This window comes from Sycon ciliatum, chromosome 2 (assembly GCF_964019385.1).
Source record: "Sycon ciliatum chromosome 2, ocSycCili1.1, whole genome shotgun sequence".
NCBI classification, from domain to species: domain Eukaryota; kingdom Metazoa; phylum Porifera; class Calcarea; order Leucosolenida; family Sycettidae; genus Sycon; species Sycon ciliatum.
The window spans coordinates 26,205,696-26,219,883 of NC_088644.1; the positions used below are offsets into that span (position 1 = coordinate 26,205,696).

The 14,188-nt window shown below is 49.1% G+C and overlaps 1 protein-coding gene across 6 annotated transcripts; it reads left to right on the top strand.

The window, feature by feature from the left end:
• Positions 1–768: 768 nt before the first annotated feature.
• Positions 769–13,556, top strand: LOC135809403 (uncharacterized). Of its 6 annotated transcripts, XR_010552191.1 has the most exons (7): positions 769–1,313; positions 3,115–3,184; positions 3,399–3,500; positions 5,045–5,118; positions 5,961–6,024; positions 11,705–11,759; positions 13,390–13,556. XR_010552191.1 is itself a non-coding variant. In XM_065322744.1 (6 exons), the coding sequence occupies exons 1-6, from the start codon at positions 1,232–1,234 to the stop codon at positions 13,407–13,409; spliced, it is 393 nt and encodes a 130-aa protein (XP_065178816.1). In that variant the 5' UTR covers positions 769–1,231; the 3' UTR covers positions 13,410–13,556. The 6 variants fall into 6 exon arrangements, 3 of the variants coding, with proteins under 3 accessions (XP_065178816.1, XP_065178817.1, XP_065178818.1); XR_010552192.1 differs by lacking the exon at positions 11,705–11,759; XM_065322744.1 differs by lacking the exon at positions 5,045–5,118.
• Positions 13,557–14,188: the final 632 nt, after the last annotated feature.

Here is a 14,188-nt window from a genome sequence, read left to right on the forward strand (position 1 = left end):
ATACAAATTGGGTTACATTTCATGCAAAAATCAACTTTGCCAAGACCGATTTCGAACGGACACAGCGTCAAACAGACCTTCACTCAATCATCAAGAGCCAGCTTAGAGCTGACAATGGCCAGAGGAGAAGAATTTACAGAGAACCACCAATTCTTGCAGAAAGGTTGACACTCCTGGCATCTCCACCACTGTTTTCCCGCGGTTTTCACAGCGCAGCTGCTTCTTCTCTGAGCCGACTAAAACAGCTTGCAGTTCGGCAACAAACTACGCTTTTGCAAGAAATACTGGTGGAGGCACATGCCAAACATATCCCTTCGGTGCTTTCGTCGTAACCGAGGGATTGCAAGTTAGCAATTAGCAGAAATATGTGTGTATTTCGAGTCACCTCTGATCAGTACGGACTTAGAGTACCCTCCGCGACACAAAAATTTGATATGAAAAATCAGCGAACTCCAGGGAAACAGATCGGATCGAAAGATGGCCTGGTTCAATCGAGCCTGGCCTCAGAACAAACTTGGACAAGATACCTTCCATCCACGAGCAGGATTCTGGCAAGTGATCATTGCTAATGCTAGTGTGAGTTTCAGCTCGACAAACACACACTGTAAAAGTGTACGGACTTCGAGTACCTGGGTCTACTAGCACTACCGTATACCGGTATACGCGGTAGGCAGTAGCTACGTCGGCCTAGCGCTAGATCTGGCGCTAGCGCGCGCCGGCCTGATCAGCTGAGTGATGCGCACGCATCTACGCACGTGGACGAGATGCTTGTGGCTCAATGTAGCTGAACCATCGGACCTTATTTGTCAGCTTGGATCACGTGATCCATCCAGCTGCCGCGTGCGGCAAACAGCCCAAATAGCGCTAACTCTGGCCTGCGAGCGTTTGCTGCGACTAGCGCGCTAGCGCTCGTGACATACACAAACGCGCTAGCCAGAATGCTTTGACTTTGATGGCTTTCAGCTTCTATTTTTTGAAAAGTAGCGCGCTCAGACCAGCTCGCTCACTCTTTTCCTCTTCCATTTTTTAGGGCAATTGTTTTGTTTGATAGACGAAGCTTAGGGTCTCTTTGGGTTTGCAACCCTTACCCTACTGGAAAAAATCATAGTTGCTAGACTGCGACACTTCAGACCAGGTACTATTAGAGCCGCTAATGGACGACGAGCTATTTTCCGCTATCCGGAGCTCAAGCATTTGAGCCGCTAAATGGACGAGACTCCTGGGGTAAAGGATGCAGAGAATGAGGAGAAAACACTCGTATGGAGCAGGGAGTAGGTATTGCACTACTTCCTGGTATGGAGCACTGAGAAGCGGTAAGTCTTAGGGCAATTCTTAGCCAGTAATTACTTTCTCGCCATAATTATGTTCTCGTTTTTCGTGTCTTCTGTAATGCCAGTACACTAGCAGTACGACTACACTGTAGGCGAGAGTCCATAAGCCAGAGTGTGCAGCTCTCCATCTATGCAGCATAAACAAATTCATGACAAATTTCCTTTGCCTAAGGGCTGGGTTCCACTGCCGCTCCGCCGCACATCATCCACGGCATGAAACGTCATCATTACGAGCTGGTCCAGCGAGGCCGCGGCTCATCACCAGCTTTCGCTTCGCTGCTTGATACAAAAAAATGCAAGCCGCGGTCACGGCTTGCATTGTTTCCCGCACTTAATTGTTTTATTCGGGGGAATTTTAATTCGTTGCACAGGCCAGAACACGAGGATTTTTTTGGATTTCACGCGTGCGCAGGCAGGCTAAATGTCATCAAAAATCGTCGAGCACGATCGCGGTATCGTGAATGGCGAGTGTCACTGGAACCACGCCGCTCTGCTGCATGCAGCCAAGTACCGTGGAGCAGCGGAGCTGCGGAGCCGCAGTGGAACCCGGCCCTAACCAAACTTATAGCAATTTGAAAATGTTTGACAATTTTTCATAAAAAAACTTGACAACATTGTTCTTCTGTAGAGTGCCGCTGGCAACTCCATCGATGAACTCCATCAATGAGCGCAGGGATAAAGTTTAGAAACCCTTCGAGCGAGAATGTGTTTTCAAAAAGGAAGCACAAATATAGTATGGCCCCATCAAAGCCACTCGCTGACTACTTACCAGTAAAATGGGGTTGGACGGTTGTCAGATTAGCTGACATGTTTTCTGCCAACACAACCATAAGCAGTTGTCAACTCTCAAGACTAAAAGAGCTTGCGAAGAAAGTGAGAAACCTTGGCTATGAAAGCACATGAAGCGTCAGAACATAATCGAGCAAACTTGGACCTAGATTACCAGTGTCTGCTCCAGAGCCAGGTCAGTGGCCCTGTTTGTGAGTACTTGGACCTTTTGGAAAAAGAACACTGGGTTACCTGCGACCCGGTCGGAAGTCCTGTCGAGTACTATACTTTTTTATACTTCGAGGGTATACCGCCACTGACAGGCTGCATACGCGTGCAGATGCGTGCGGCCAGAGTGCCCAGTGCGAGTACGTTGATACATGTACATGTACAATCATGTACATCAGGAAGTCGAAAGTAAGTTTACGACTCCCTGACACAGTAGCCGCACTTGAACGCATCTGGCTCTGGCCCAGTGTTGCAGGAGTTGTGCCAGGTAGACGTGTACCCGGTTTGTGTTAAATCTTAGAGCAGGTACTGCATACCCTATCATATCTGTGTACATGGGTATACAGAGTCAGTGTTGTTGCGTCCCCCTCAGCACCCTTCTGGTTCATTTCGGCACCAGCACTCTTTGCGTATGCAGAGCTGAGTAGAGTGCAAGTTCGGACCACAAGTACACTGTAGCAGCTAGTTGCGAACCTAACCTGTGCCGTGATGCACGGTACTTGTGTGCATCTACTTCATCCCTGAGTAACCCACCAGGTATATGGTGCACAATAGGGCACAGTAAATAATCAGCATGCATCGCAGTTTTCTGCAACATATTCCTGAAGTCACTTTACACCTCAGAAGAATTGCGTCGCTGACTGGAATTCGATACCGGTTTAGTTTCTCTCTGGGTCATTATGAATCATAGAAAACCCGTCATACAATAGGTTCAAGCTAAAGTACCGTATCACCATGGTAATTCCTGGAAATTCGGTGTGTTTTCTGCCTTTTGTTAAACAAGCAGCAATGTGCAACAGAAATTACCATGGTGATACAGTAGATTACCGTGTGAAGCGGTGTGAGATGCAGCAAAGGTGAGCCTGTTACTGTGAGTCTATGCCCTAAACAATAAACTTTGCCGTGGGATGATTATCCTTGGGCTGCACACTCTGCACACTTATTGCTAGGTATATCATTGGTCTTGTTCGGATCGTCCATTACGTTTGCAGCTGTTCAAACTTGTTTTGTTGTGTATTACTTTATTGATTTATTTATTCTACTTGCCTTTCCTATCTTCTTGTGTTTTAGCATTAGGCGATTTGATCGCAGGACAAGAGAGGAGCTGATGGACGATCTCTCCAGTGTCCCTCTTGGTTCGGAGCAGCGCCGAGTGCTGACGTTGGGACTTGGGTAAGAATGAGTGTTCCCTCATGTTTACAAGTTATCCGTTTTGTCCAACACTAACGGTTATATGCAGAATACTGCTGAGTCAAAAATGTGCAACAATTAGCACAAAAACTGACTGATGAGATCCTGACATTCAACGACCTGATGCTTAGCTGCATCACGTTTATATCCGTAAGTGTTGGACAAAACGGATAACTCGTAAACTGATGGTCCTCTTTTTCAATTTTAATCCTTGGCTCTCCATCCGAGTTCCCTCGTATGTGTAGCTATTATTATTTTTTTGGTGACAGTCAATTTTTTCTTCAGACTTTTCCCGTTTGTGTCTTTCCCTAAAACTAGTCAATATTTTTATTTACTTATTTTTTTGCCCAGGCTCTACATTCTACCTTTATTTTACTTAGACTAGGGTTAGCTGTCCGTTTACCAGTACTCATCCACACATATCTGCACATAGGGTCTACACAGAACTCTATCAGTAGATATTTTGTGTATAGGGGGTTGTCTATCCACCGAGATAGCACTATATACTCGCATTCTGTGTGTTCTCTGGTAGCTATGTCCCTTGGAGACTATACGGTGTCAGTGTGGTGACCGAGGTCAGGCCGTGTCTGCACTGGCATCGTCAACTTTGCCTACTGCTACGTGCTCCCCAGTGCTCCACCTGTGTCCTGTAATTTGTTTGGGGAGGGGGGGGGGGGCAATACCGGTACTTCAGGTGCAGGGGGGGATGGGGTGGGGGGACATCATGCCCCCAATGAACCTCTCCAGGCGTTGTTCTGGAGTAGACTAACCATAGGCGGAGTGTACACATGCAGCACATAGTTTGGGAGCTAGAACGCGATCGGACTCAGGCATATGCAAAGGCAGTCTATTGTGATAGTAGTCCTGGACTGATCTCACTATGATGATATAGGTCGTGCCCAGCATCACAATGCCAAACATTATAAATGACTGTTTTTTTCCTGAGGGGCTAGATGAGCATGCGGCTAGACTGCCGATGGCAACCAACAGGCTCAAGGCTGTGTTGAGACTTCGTGTGAGCGACCCGAGTCAATTGTTTACTCGCCATGACTAGGCATCGCATTGAGCATCGTATGCCCACTAATATTATGTCACTGTTCTTAGTCGCACCGGGGGCGCATGCCCGTTTTCAGGAGACTTCTCAAAACACATAAGCCCTGGGTCCTGAAGGTTAGGCCTATTGTTAATCTAAATAGTCCTGGCTACTATCCCGCTGAGTTCACTGACTTTCTACTGAACCCGTATGTATGTGAGGAAAGTACTGTTCTGACCTCAATTGCGGATTTCATCAACTTGGTAGAAGGTTTGCCTGTGCGGGACGATCATTTATAATTGAGTATAGATGTGACCAGCCTTTACTACACCAACATCCCCAACGAGCTCGGTTGTCGTGGTATATCACACACAGGTGTACAAGGTGGATGCCCCTCGCCCTTCGTACATGGTTAATAACAGCAGTGACTTCCTTGATGTCAGTCATTCGGAAGAAAAATGAGTTCGTGTATGGTAACGATGTGTTTCGGCAGATCCAAGGGACTGCCATGGGTTCGCCTGCAGCAGTGGTCTATGCCGACATTGTTATGCTGTATTTGGAGAAGCGGTACGTTTTGCCGATCTTAGAGGGGGAGGGTTTAGAGGTTCAGGTTTATAGACGCTTTATCATTGCATGGTTGCGAAGGTCAAGTTCAGCGCACTTTAGATTGGATTAATAAGTGTTCGGCCCTCAAGTTTTCTCATGAACTGGCACATGATGGCATTGATTTCCTGGACACCACAGTTTTCCGTAGTAAGGGATACATGGCGGTGAAGCCTCATTTCAAGTTCACCAATCGTTTCCTGTATCTGCTTGTCGGTAGTAACCACCCCTGTAGTATGGGCAAAGGTGTGTTCACTGGGGAGTTGATCCGTATCCGTCGGTCTTCGACCCTTGACCACCACTACGAAGCTGCTGCCGAGCGGCCGAAGCAGGCTTTCCGGGCCCGTGTATACAAGCGCTCCATCTTTCATCTTTCAGACCATTACACTAGGAATGGATGCGCAGGGAAGGTATGTTGGTCAAATTGGCATGGGTTTGGGTTATTTCTGTAGTTGTATACAGTGCTCCTCATTGTATTTACCTGGGCCCGGCCTGATGTCCTTCGCCCGTTGGTCTTGAGGTCCAGGTGTAATACCCCTACCATACAGTCCGGTGGCCAGCGCGGTTGTTGTTACACGGTGGAACATCGGCAAGAGGTTGCTTGCTCGTTTGCCTCATGCTCAGTGTCCTCAGGGAGTTAGTATTTTCCTCCTGTTTGGATTTTGCAGTGTCTATGGTGTCGGTAATTGAGTTTTTGTTCTGTATGCTTTTCCCTGGTGTGTGGCCGTTGTTCACACATCTTTATTTGACTTGCTTCCTGGTGTGGTGTACCCTTTTGTTTTATATTGGTGTTGGTCTGGCTGTAGAGTTCTAGCATCCGTAGCTGCCTCAGGGGTGCCACTTCTCCCATCAGCGTCGACTAGTCCGCCGGTACGTGGTGCTATATTACGTTTAGTTGTCTGTTCCATCCTGTACGGGCTGTGTCCTGCTGACCACACAGTCTGGGTCTCCATACTTTGCATGTTCTCATCGTGTGTAGTGTTCACACGTACATATATGGACTGTCACCCCATATGTTGTACATGTGGCTGCACGTGTTGTCTCTTTGTCGTACCTGCTGCTGTATTTGTGTCTCTGTGCTGCTGACCCGTACATGCTGCTGCGCTGCTTTGTTGTATTGCTGACACGTGCACCTTTTTGTGCTGATATGATATCGAGTACGCCACTTTTTGTGCTGATGAGGGCACCACTTTCCGATATCATGTTTCCTTTCGCCATGTCAGCTGTCAGTTCTCCCGTCGTCTCCTGAAGTGTAGTAATGAATAGCTCTCTCTCTCTAGCTCTAGAGAAAAACCACTTGACTAGTCCGTTTGATGTGTGGCGTGGCGAGGGTATAGTAGAGGCAGCTCGTTCTCCAACCGAGACGACATTTGGCGCCCAACGTGGGGCTCAAACCCACGACCCTGAGATTAAGAGTCTCATGCTCTACCGACACATATATGCACGCGGCACCGTTTGTGCTCCTATCCATTTACATATGCTGCTTTCCACACCTGTGCTGACAGTCGGTACGCACCGACTCTGTACGCATGCACGCACACCATTACATTCTGTTGGCATCATATTAGTGAGGTTTTGCATTCCGAAATTCGGCAAAAGATTCGGCACGCGGGAGCGAGGTCGAAAATGCACACGAAGATGCGGCATGTTTGTTCGGAAAAAGCTCACTTTGCCGAACATATTTTTCGGATGAATTTTCTTGTGGAAGAGCGCTAGCGCGTGATTTATTCAAAGAGGTTTCTTATCTTGGCATGGCTTCGCAGGCGTCTTTGACGACATCAGCATCGTCAGCTACCTCTGATTGCTCCTCTCCACTGCCTGTCTACTCTCTTTCGCCTGGAGTGTCCTCACCGTCATCTGTGTGGCTGAAAAGACTATGGCGATACCCATAAAATTTGACTTAGCCATGGAGTTGGTTTTTCTGAGGCGACTGAGGAGGCAGGTTTGGCCCTCGACTCTTTGGGCGCGATCAAAGTTTGTCGGAATCAGCAAGAAAAGGAGCACGGGACAGGACATTGCTGATGCTGGGGCTCACGAAATCAAAACACATCATTTTCGACTTGCAAAACAAACGTCGGTGCGAAAATTCGACATTTTGATGTTCGACAAATGACCAAAGAACGCCGAGCCGAAATTCGGAATGCAAAACCTCACTATTGCGGAGCTTTCCGGAGCTCCGAGTTAGTTGTTGTTTGGAATACAGCAAGAGAACAACATTACATTGGCGCTGCGAGCAAACGCCTGATCCTCGCCATGTCCCTACTGTCACTACCACCTCCGGAGCCATTCCCGATCTACAGCAGTGTCTACGACGCTGCTGCCCATTTTCCTGCCTGGGAACGGTGTTTCCAAATCTATGTCGCAGCAGCCGGCATCTCGGATGACACTCGCCAGAGAGACACTTTCCAGTATGTGGCCGGCAAGGACATCCAGCAGCTCGTCCCTACGTTAGCCAACACTGGCAACGATCTCGACGGCCTCATAACCGCCGCCGCCGACTACTTTCAGTCGAAGCAGAGCCCCAGCATGGCCCGCTTCCACTTCCGGCAGGTCACCCAGCAGCCTGGCGAAACGTTGGACACGTTTTATACTCGTTTGCTGGCATCGGCAACGACCTGCAGCTTCGCCGACGATGCCCAGAAGAACGTGGCTCTCTGTGATCAAATTGTGGCAGGATGCACGTCCGATCCACTCCGCAGAAAACTGCTGGAGACTGCGTCCCTTGATCTCGCCAAGGCGCTCAAGGCCGCCAGAGCATTTGAAGCGTCAGTGGAACAGACGACGGCGTTCCGGCGCACACAAAACTCGATCAATGCCCTCCGTCATCAGCCACCGTTCTACAAAAGGACACAGCCGCCTCCTGCTACTGTTTCAACTCCGCCGCGTCGACCGATGCAGTCTTCGCCACATCCAGCTGCAAACTCGTACCACCAGCCACCTGCCCCAGTCGCCACTCGCGCTCCAGGCCAGCGGGAATCCAGCACTTCGCTCTGCTACCGCTGTGGAGAGCCAGACCACCCTGAGTCACGTCGCTACGCAGTTTTGCACTGTAAACGTCTGCCCATGGGCGTATCGTCCGCATCCGAGATCCTACAGCGCACACTGGACGCCATGGCTCGCTGGCCTCGACGGTGTGAAGAACGTCCATGACAACATCTTCTACTTCGGTAAGAGCGTCGAAGAGCACAACCGACGACTCGCCGCCTGCCTCCAGCGGCTCCAAGATCACAATGTTACACTCAACCGAGCCAAATGTCACAAATCATTGAAATGTCACATCCTCAAGCCTCGGCTCAAGTTCATGGCTAGCGTCTACTCCGACAAGGGCATCCGCGCCTCTCCCAGCCACCAGCAGTCTGTGGCTACATTCTCTACGCCATCTTGCGTCAGCGACATACAGAGTTTCCTGGGTCTCACCAACTTCCTCCGCCGTTACATTCGTAACATGGCCGATCTCACCACGCCACTCCCTGCTCTCACTAAGAAAGGTACTGTTTGGCGTTGAACTGATGTTGAGCAGCAATCATTTGATGCACTGAAGAAGACCATCGCCGAAGACTGCATGCTGCAATACTTTGACCGCAAGCGATACACATCACTGTATGTCGACGCATCGCCCACCGGCCTCGGCGCAATCCTGTGTCAACGCCAAGACAACGGCCACGATGCACCTGTAGCATTCGCCAGCCATGCACTCTCCGGCGTCGAGCAGCAATATTCTTAAACTGAACGGGAAGCATTGGGTGTCAAGTTTGGCTGCCTTCGCTTTCACCACTACTTGACAAGGTGATCCACAGTTCACCGTTGTCACCGACCACAAGCCGCTCCTGCAACTCATGGCCGTCGGATCGAGACCTCCGCCACGAATTGAGCGCATGGTCCTCCGCCTGCAGGATCTCAGCTTCCAGCTCCAGTACAAGCCTGGCCCAGAAAACCCGGCCGACGTCGTCAGTCGCAATCCGCAGCCTCATCCCGACTTGCCAAACATCGGTGCACAGGAAGACACTACGTACATACATGCCCTAGCTACAGCAGCTAAGCCGAATGCGTTGGCTCTGAAGGAGATTGCAGACGCCACCACCGCAGACACCACACTGCAAGCCATCCTTTCCTCTCTGCAATCTGGCCGCTGGGATTCCAACCACACCACGGTCCGCCCGTACTTTGCCCTCCGCCATGGACTGTCTGAGAGTGACGGTGTACTACTCCGCAACGACCGTCTCGTCATTCCCACGGCCCTCCAACGGCTTACCCTGCAGCTTACACATGCGGGCCACCAAGATTGTCCGCACCAAGCAACGGCTCAACAGCAAGGTTTGGTGGCCCAACATGGCTACTGAAGCCGAAGCACTCTGCCGGCAATGTATTCCGTGCCAAGCAACTCTCTCAATGACACCGCTACGTCCGGGAGTCCGTGCCCACACCACCGTCCACCAAGCCGTGGCAACGAGTCTTCGTCGATTTGTATGGACCCATGCCAAACGGTCAGCACCTGCTTGCCACTATCGACCAGTTGACTCGCTACCCGGTCATCAACGTGTTCAGCACGACACCCACTACGGCCGGTGTTGTTAAAGCTCTGCGCTCTACATTATCCATGTACGGCTTGCCCGAAGAGCTAGTCTCGGACAACAGTCCTCAGTTCCGTTCTTCGGCTTTTGCTGATTTCCTCGCGCAACACGCTATCCAGCACCGCCACACCCCTCCTTTGTGGCCACAAGCAAACGGAGCAGTCGAGTGCCTCAACCGTACCATTGGCAAAGTTCTGCGAACTGCCAAACTAGCTGGCGAAGACATCAATGTTGCATTAGACCAATGGCTCCTAGCGTACCGCACCACGCCACACCCTGCCACTCACGAGGCACCGGCAACACTCATGTTTGGTCGCCCCATCCGCGACAGCATACCCTGCATTACGGCAGCCGCACCAGACTTGTCTTCAGCTGCCCACCGTGACCAGCAATTCCGCCAATCCCAGTGCGATGCTGCCAATGCCACCCGCCGGTCAAACGCCCCCATCCTCACTCCTGGTAAGCGCGTCTTACGCCGCAATGAGCAGGCACACAAGCTCTCACCACAGTGGGATCCCAACCCCTGGACCGTGGACCAGATCTCTGGGTCTACGGTGACGATCTCCAACTCAGCAACTGGCCAAAGATCGACTCGCCATAATTATGTCGTTCGTCAAGCCCGTAATTGTTGTCACACCGCCAGCCCATCACCCACTACCAGCTGAAAGTTCTGTCACCACACCTTACAAAATTACAACAAAATCACATGCAAGAAGTCCTTTCACTTTGACTACTGCTCGTTGCGTGACATCACTCCTCACCAAAGGACTTCCTGGGGATTAAAATCCTAAACAGACAAATGTACGAATACCGCAACTGACTCTGTTGTTCTGCACGCCACGATCAACACGACTGCGTGCAAGACACAGCTGATCATCGTCGCTGTACTCTTCCCTGAGCATGTTACCCTGTCGCTGCAGCCTGCGACAGACATTCCATAATTCCACCAACTTGATGGCTTGATGTTCCCATTGACGTCGACCATGCGGTGTTGCCATTGACGACCTTCAACTTCAGGTCCTTGCCGTGGTCCGCACCATTCAAGAGATGGGCCACATTTGGTGTACTTTCACCCAGTTGGTCACTTATTTTAACCTTGCCGACTTTCCACTGCCGGACTGTTGCTTCAACAACTGGCGGAGAGCACATACGCATATCATCACTCTTCCTTGCAAACATCATTTCCGTCTCCACCACGTCCTTATCAGCCTGATCCATGCCTGACACCCCCAAGGCACTGTCCACTGTGCCGCCGGGCTGGTGGAGCGACGGACCGATTCTCCAGTGACGGTCGTCGTCCACAAGGCTGTTGGAATGCGCATCCAAGATGTGCTAGAGCTGTTCAGTGTCGTGCAATGCTATCGCATGAGCTGATTGTTTAGTAACTGGTGGTGTTAGTGGACAGTATAGCGTAACTTGTAGTTCCTTGGTCTTTCTCTTTTGTATAAACAAACTAGTAAGCTAACGATAAACTAGTTACACTGAGACAATTCGACTGGCACAAATTACAACAAAATCACATGCAAAAAGTCCTTTCACTTTTACTACTGCTCGTTGTGTGACAACCACCATCATCAGTGTGCGCACTGCGCCTGGTTTGGTGCATGCCTGGTGGAATATGACATAGCGGCTGATGCAGTGGGCATGTCAGGTAACACCTAACGCATTGAAAATGACTCAACTATGACTTGGTTCGATTGCAACAAACCTAATGATAGTGGTACCGAAACATTCGGGTAACCGGAGTAAGTGCCAATTGATATTTTTGGCTCCAGTCAGTCAAGTGATTCAATTGCAATACAATTATATACGTACGGTGGAGCTCACTTAGTACGTACCCGGGTAAGACATACACCTGCATAACACGGTCCTCTTTTGTCGCACGGATTTTCCTCCCATAAGCGCATATTCAGATGTGTACGGATACGACTGCTTCCTTCTGTTCATGTGATTCATTGTCGCTGTGTTACTGTATGCAGATCTCACTCAGCTCTGCTCTCCGAGCATTCTGCTTCCAACACGACTTCCCGAAAGGTATGTATGGTGGCTAATAATTAGGGCTGAAACAATTATACCGATAACTCGCATATCGATCGTTAAGAGTGCAATCGATAATCGTTAGTGTTCAAAACGAGTGCTAAAAATTTTTTATGCATGTATATGAGTGACAGTATTCCAGCCCTTGCACTCCATCCGATAGTGAATATGAGTACAATCATGTACTTTCAAGCGCAGTAAAATTGATTTGTGGCTTTGAAAGAGATCGGAAGAGAGCACTCTTTGTCTTTTCAGTTCATTTGCGGGAAAGGTCAGAGATAAGAGCAGTTGCTGGAGGGTAATGACAAGATTCTTCCCTCTAGAAACAACATGAAATTCTCTAGAACATGTTGATAAACCAGCCAGATGTCTACAGATGTCAACAGTGCGGTGCCACAAATTTCTAACGTAGCAAAAGTATCGTGGAATTTTTTCATAAACTGGTGTTCGAGGTACACGGGTAGAGCCGACAAGAATCGATAAAACCAATACACTCAAACGCCTCTTATCCGGACGCCTCAGATACGGGCACGTCTCTCTACCGGGCACCTTCAGCTTGAGGGCCTATAGCACAAATGCTTCGAATTTGGGTTTTTTGAACTTTTTTCCGTGTGTGGAAGTGCTTATGTTTCACTGCCAACCTATGTAATCCACACATTTTTATCAATGGGTTCCCTTTGTATCCTCAACATGTGCAATACGTGCCAAATAAACTTCTTCAAAAAATGATATCATACATGGTAGGTGAGTTATTCTGAGATACGGGCAAATCTGAGATACGGGCAGTGCCCGGTCCCAAGGTGCCCGGATAAGAGACGTCCGAGTGTATATCAATCGTTAATGATATTGGTTGATCGTTAAGAGTTATTGAATGATCGTTTCAGCCCTACTAATAATGCGAGAGTCTTTACAGATTCCAGTGCTCTCATGCCTTTTGCAAGTTCCGTTTGTAAGTCAAATGGAACATGGTTTGTGGTCAATACTTCAGCAGTAGTGGTGCGAGAATATTCGGGTGTCAAATTGCTCGGAATTGATGTATGATAACGGAGAATATACCAACATGTGAATCACTTGGAGATATGGTTTGCTAGGTTCTGTTCACACTCACTAGGCTAGACCCTCTCGAATATTGTACAGCAGTTTTGGCCCAAGAGTGGTAAAGGGCACGGGGCAAGCTATGTCGGGACCTGCTGTAAAGTCCGCCATACCCGAGCTGTACGTCTTATCGGATGGGATATACCCCTGATATTGCTGATAATGAATGGCCCAGTTTCATTGTACTGCTGTCCGCGATATTATATCCTTGGCATTGTTAACTTCTCATTGCTTGTGGGGACGCATGGATCATACGTCCATCCAACACCTGCCAATCGGAACCCACCGACAACGCCGTCGGTTGGGTTGGACCACAATCGGTTGGTTTTTGAGTCCAATATGCCGCCTAGGTAGCACACAGCATTGCTAATCTGATTTTAAATTAGCTGCGCAAATCCTGGCATACTGCCCGTAAATGCATCTAACTCCCAGGGTACTTATGTGTTTTTAGGTCTATGTGGTACTTGTGTCGCATTGGCAGCCACTGTTCCGTTCTGTATTTTCTGGTGTATGTGTCGTTGAATCTCCACAGAAAATGTGCTCGCGCATTAGAAGGAGGTGAAAGATGCACCTGCAGGAGAATACATGCTTAAGAGAAGGCAGAAACATGCCCGGATCCACCAGAACTAGTGCTGGCAAGTCAACAGAGGCGAGTACTGATAATGTTCCAGATTGTGGTAGGATCACATAAGCAAAATTGACACTGGGAGGCACGGCGGTGGGTCAGCTCATGGCCAGCGCCAGCTCCAGTGGATATCACGTGCATCCAGTTCTAGTACTATAGTATGACTGCTACAAAGTAGTGCGGCCCTAATAGACCTCGGGTCAGGTGCCGAAGAACTGGGGGGGGGGGGGGCATGTGTCGATGAATGGTAATAACTCCGGAAATCATGCTGGTATATCGAGGGCGTGGGCCAATGAAGTGCTGGATTGATGGTGGACGACTGTACTGCAATCTTGGCTGGTCCCACTATCGCAGAGACAGCACTTCCTGGTGCAACCACCCTATCCTGCAATCTATATAATAATTATTATAAGAGATTTGTGTGAACGATTTTAGCATGATGCAAGTCAGCGTATTGTGCTGGGAGCCTGGCTACATGTCACTATAGCTTTTTATAGACTCGATCACCGCATTACGCTGCCTTGCGTTGACTTGATTGAGCACTCTTTTTGGTTAGTGTCAAAGGTATATGTAATATGTATCTGCCTTCGTGCAAAGCTCTCTTTGTGCGTGTCTTGCAGATAGCTCGCTGACTTTGATGCTTTGAGCCATTTTCAAATAGCTTTTTTTGTTCATTTCATATAGACCGTATTGTCATTTGTTTAAC

What these genes read in the sequence shown, in the direction of transcription:
- LOC135809403 (XM_065322744.1), top strand. Translation starts at nt 1,232, where the DNA reads ATGCAGAGAATGAGGAGAAAACACTCGTATGGAGCAGGGAGTAGGTAT. An exon ending in GTATGGAGCACTGAGAAGCG is followed by an intron (nt 1,314 to 3,114) that starts GTAAGTCTTAGG and finishes TTAAACAAGCAG; the next exon opens with CAATGTGCAACAGAAATTAC. An exon ending in CAGCGTCGACTAGTCCGCCG is followed by an intron (nt 6,025 to 11,704) that starts GTACGTGGTGCT and finishes TACTGTATGCAG; the next exon opens with ATCTCACTCAGCTCTGCTCT.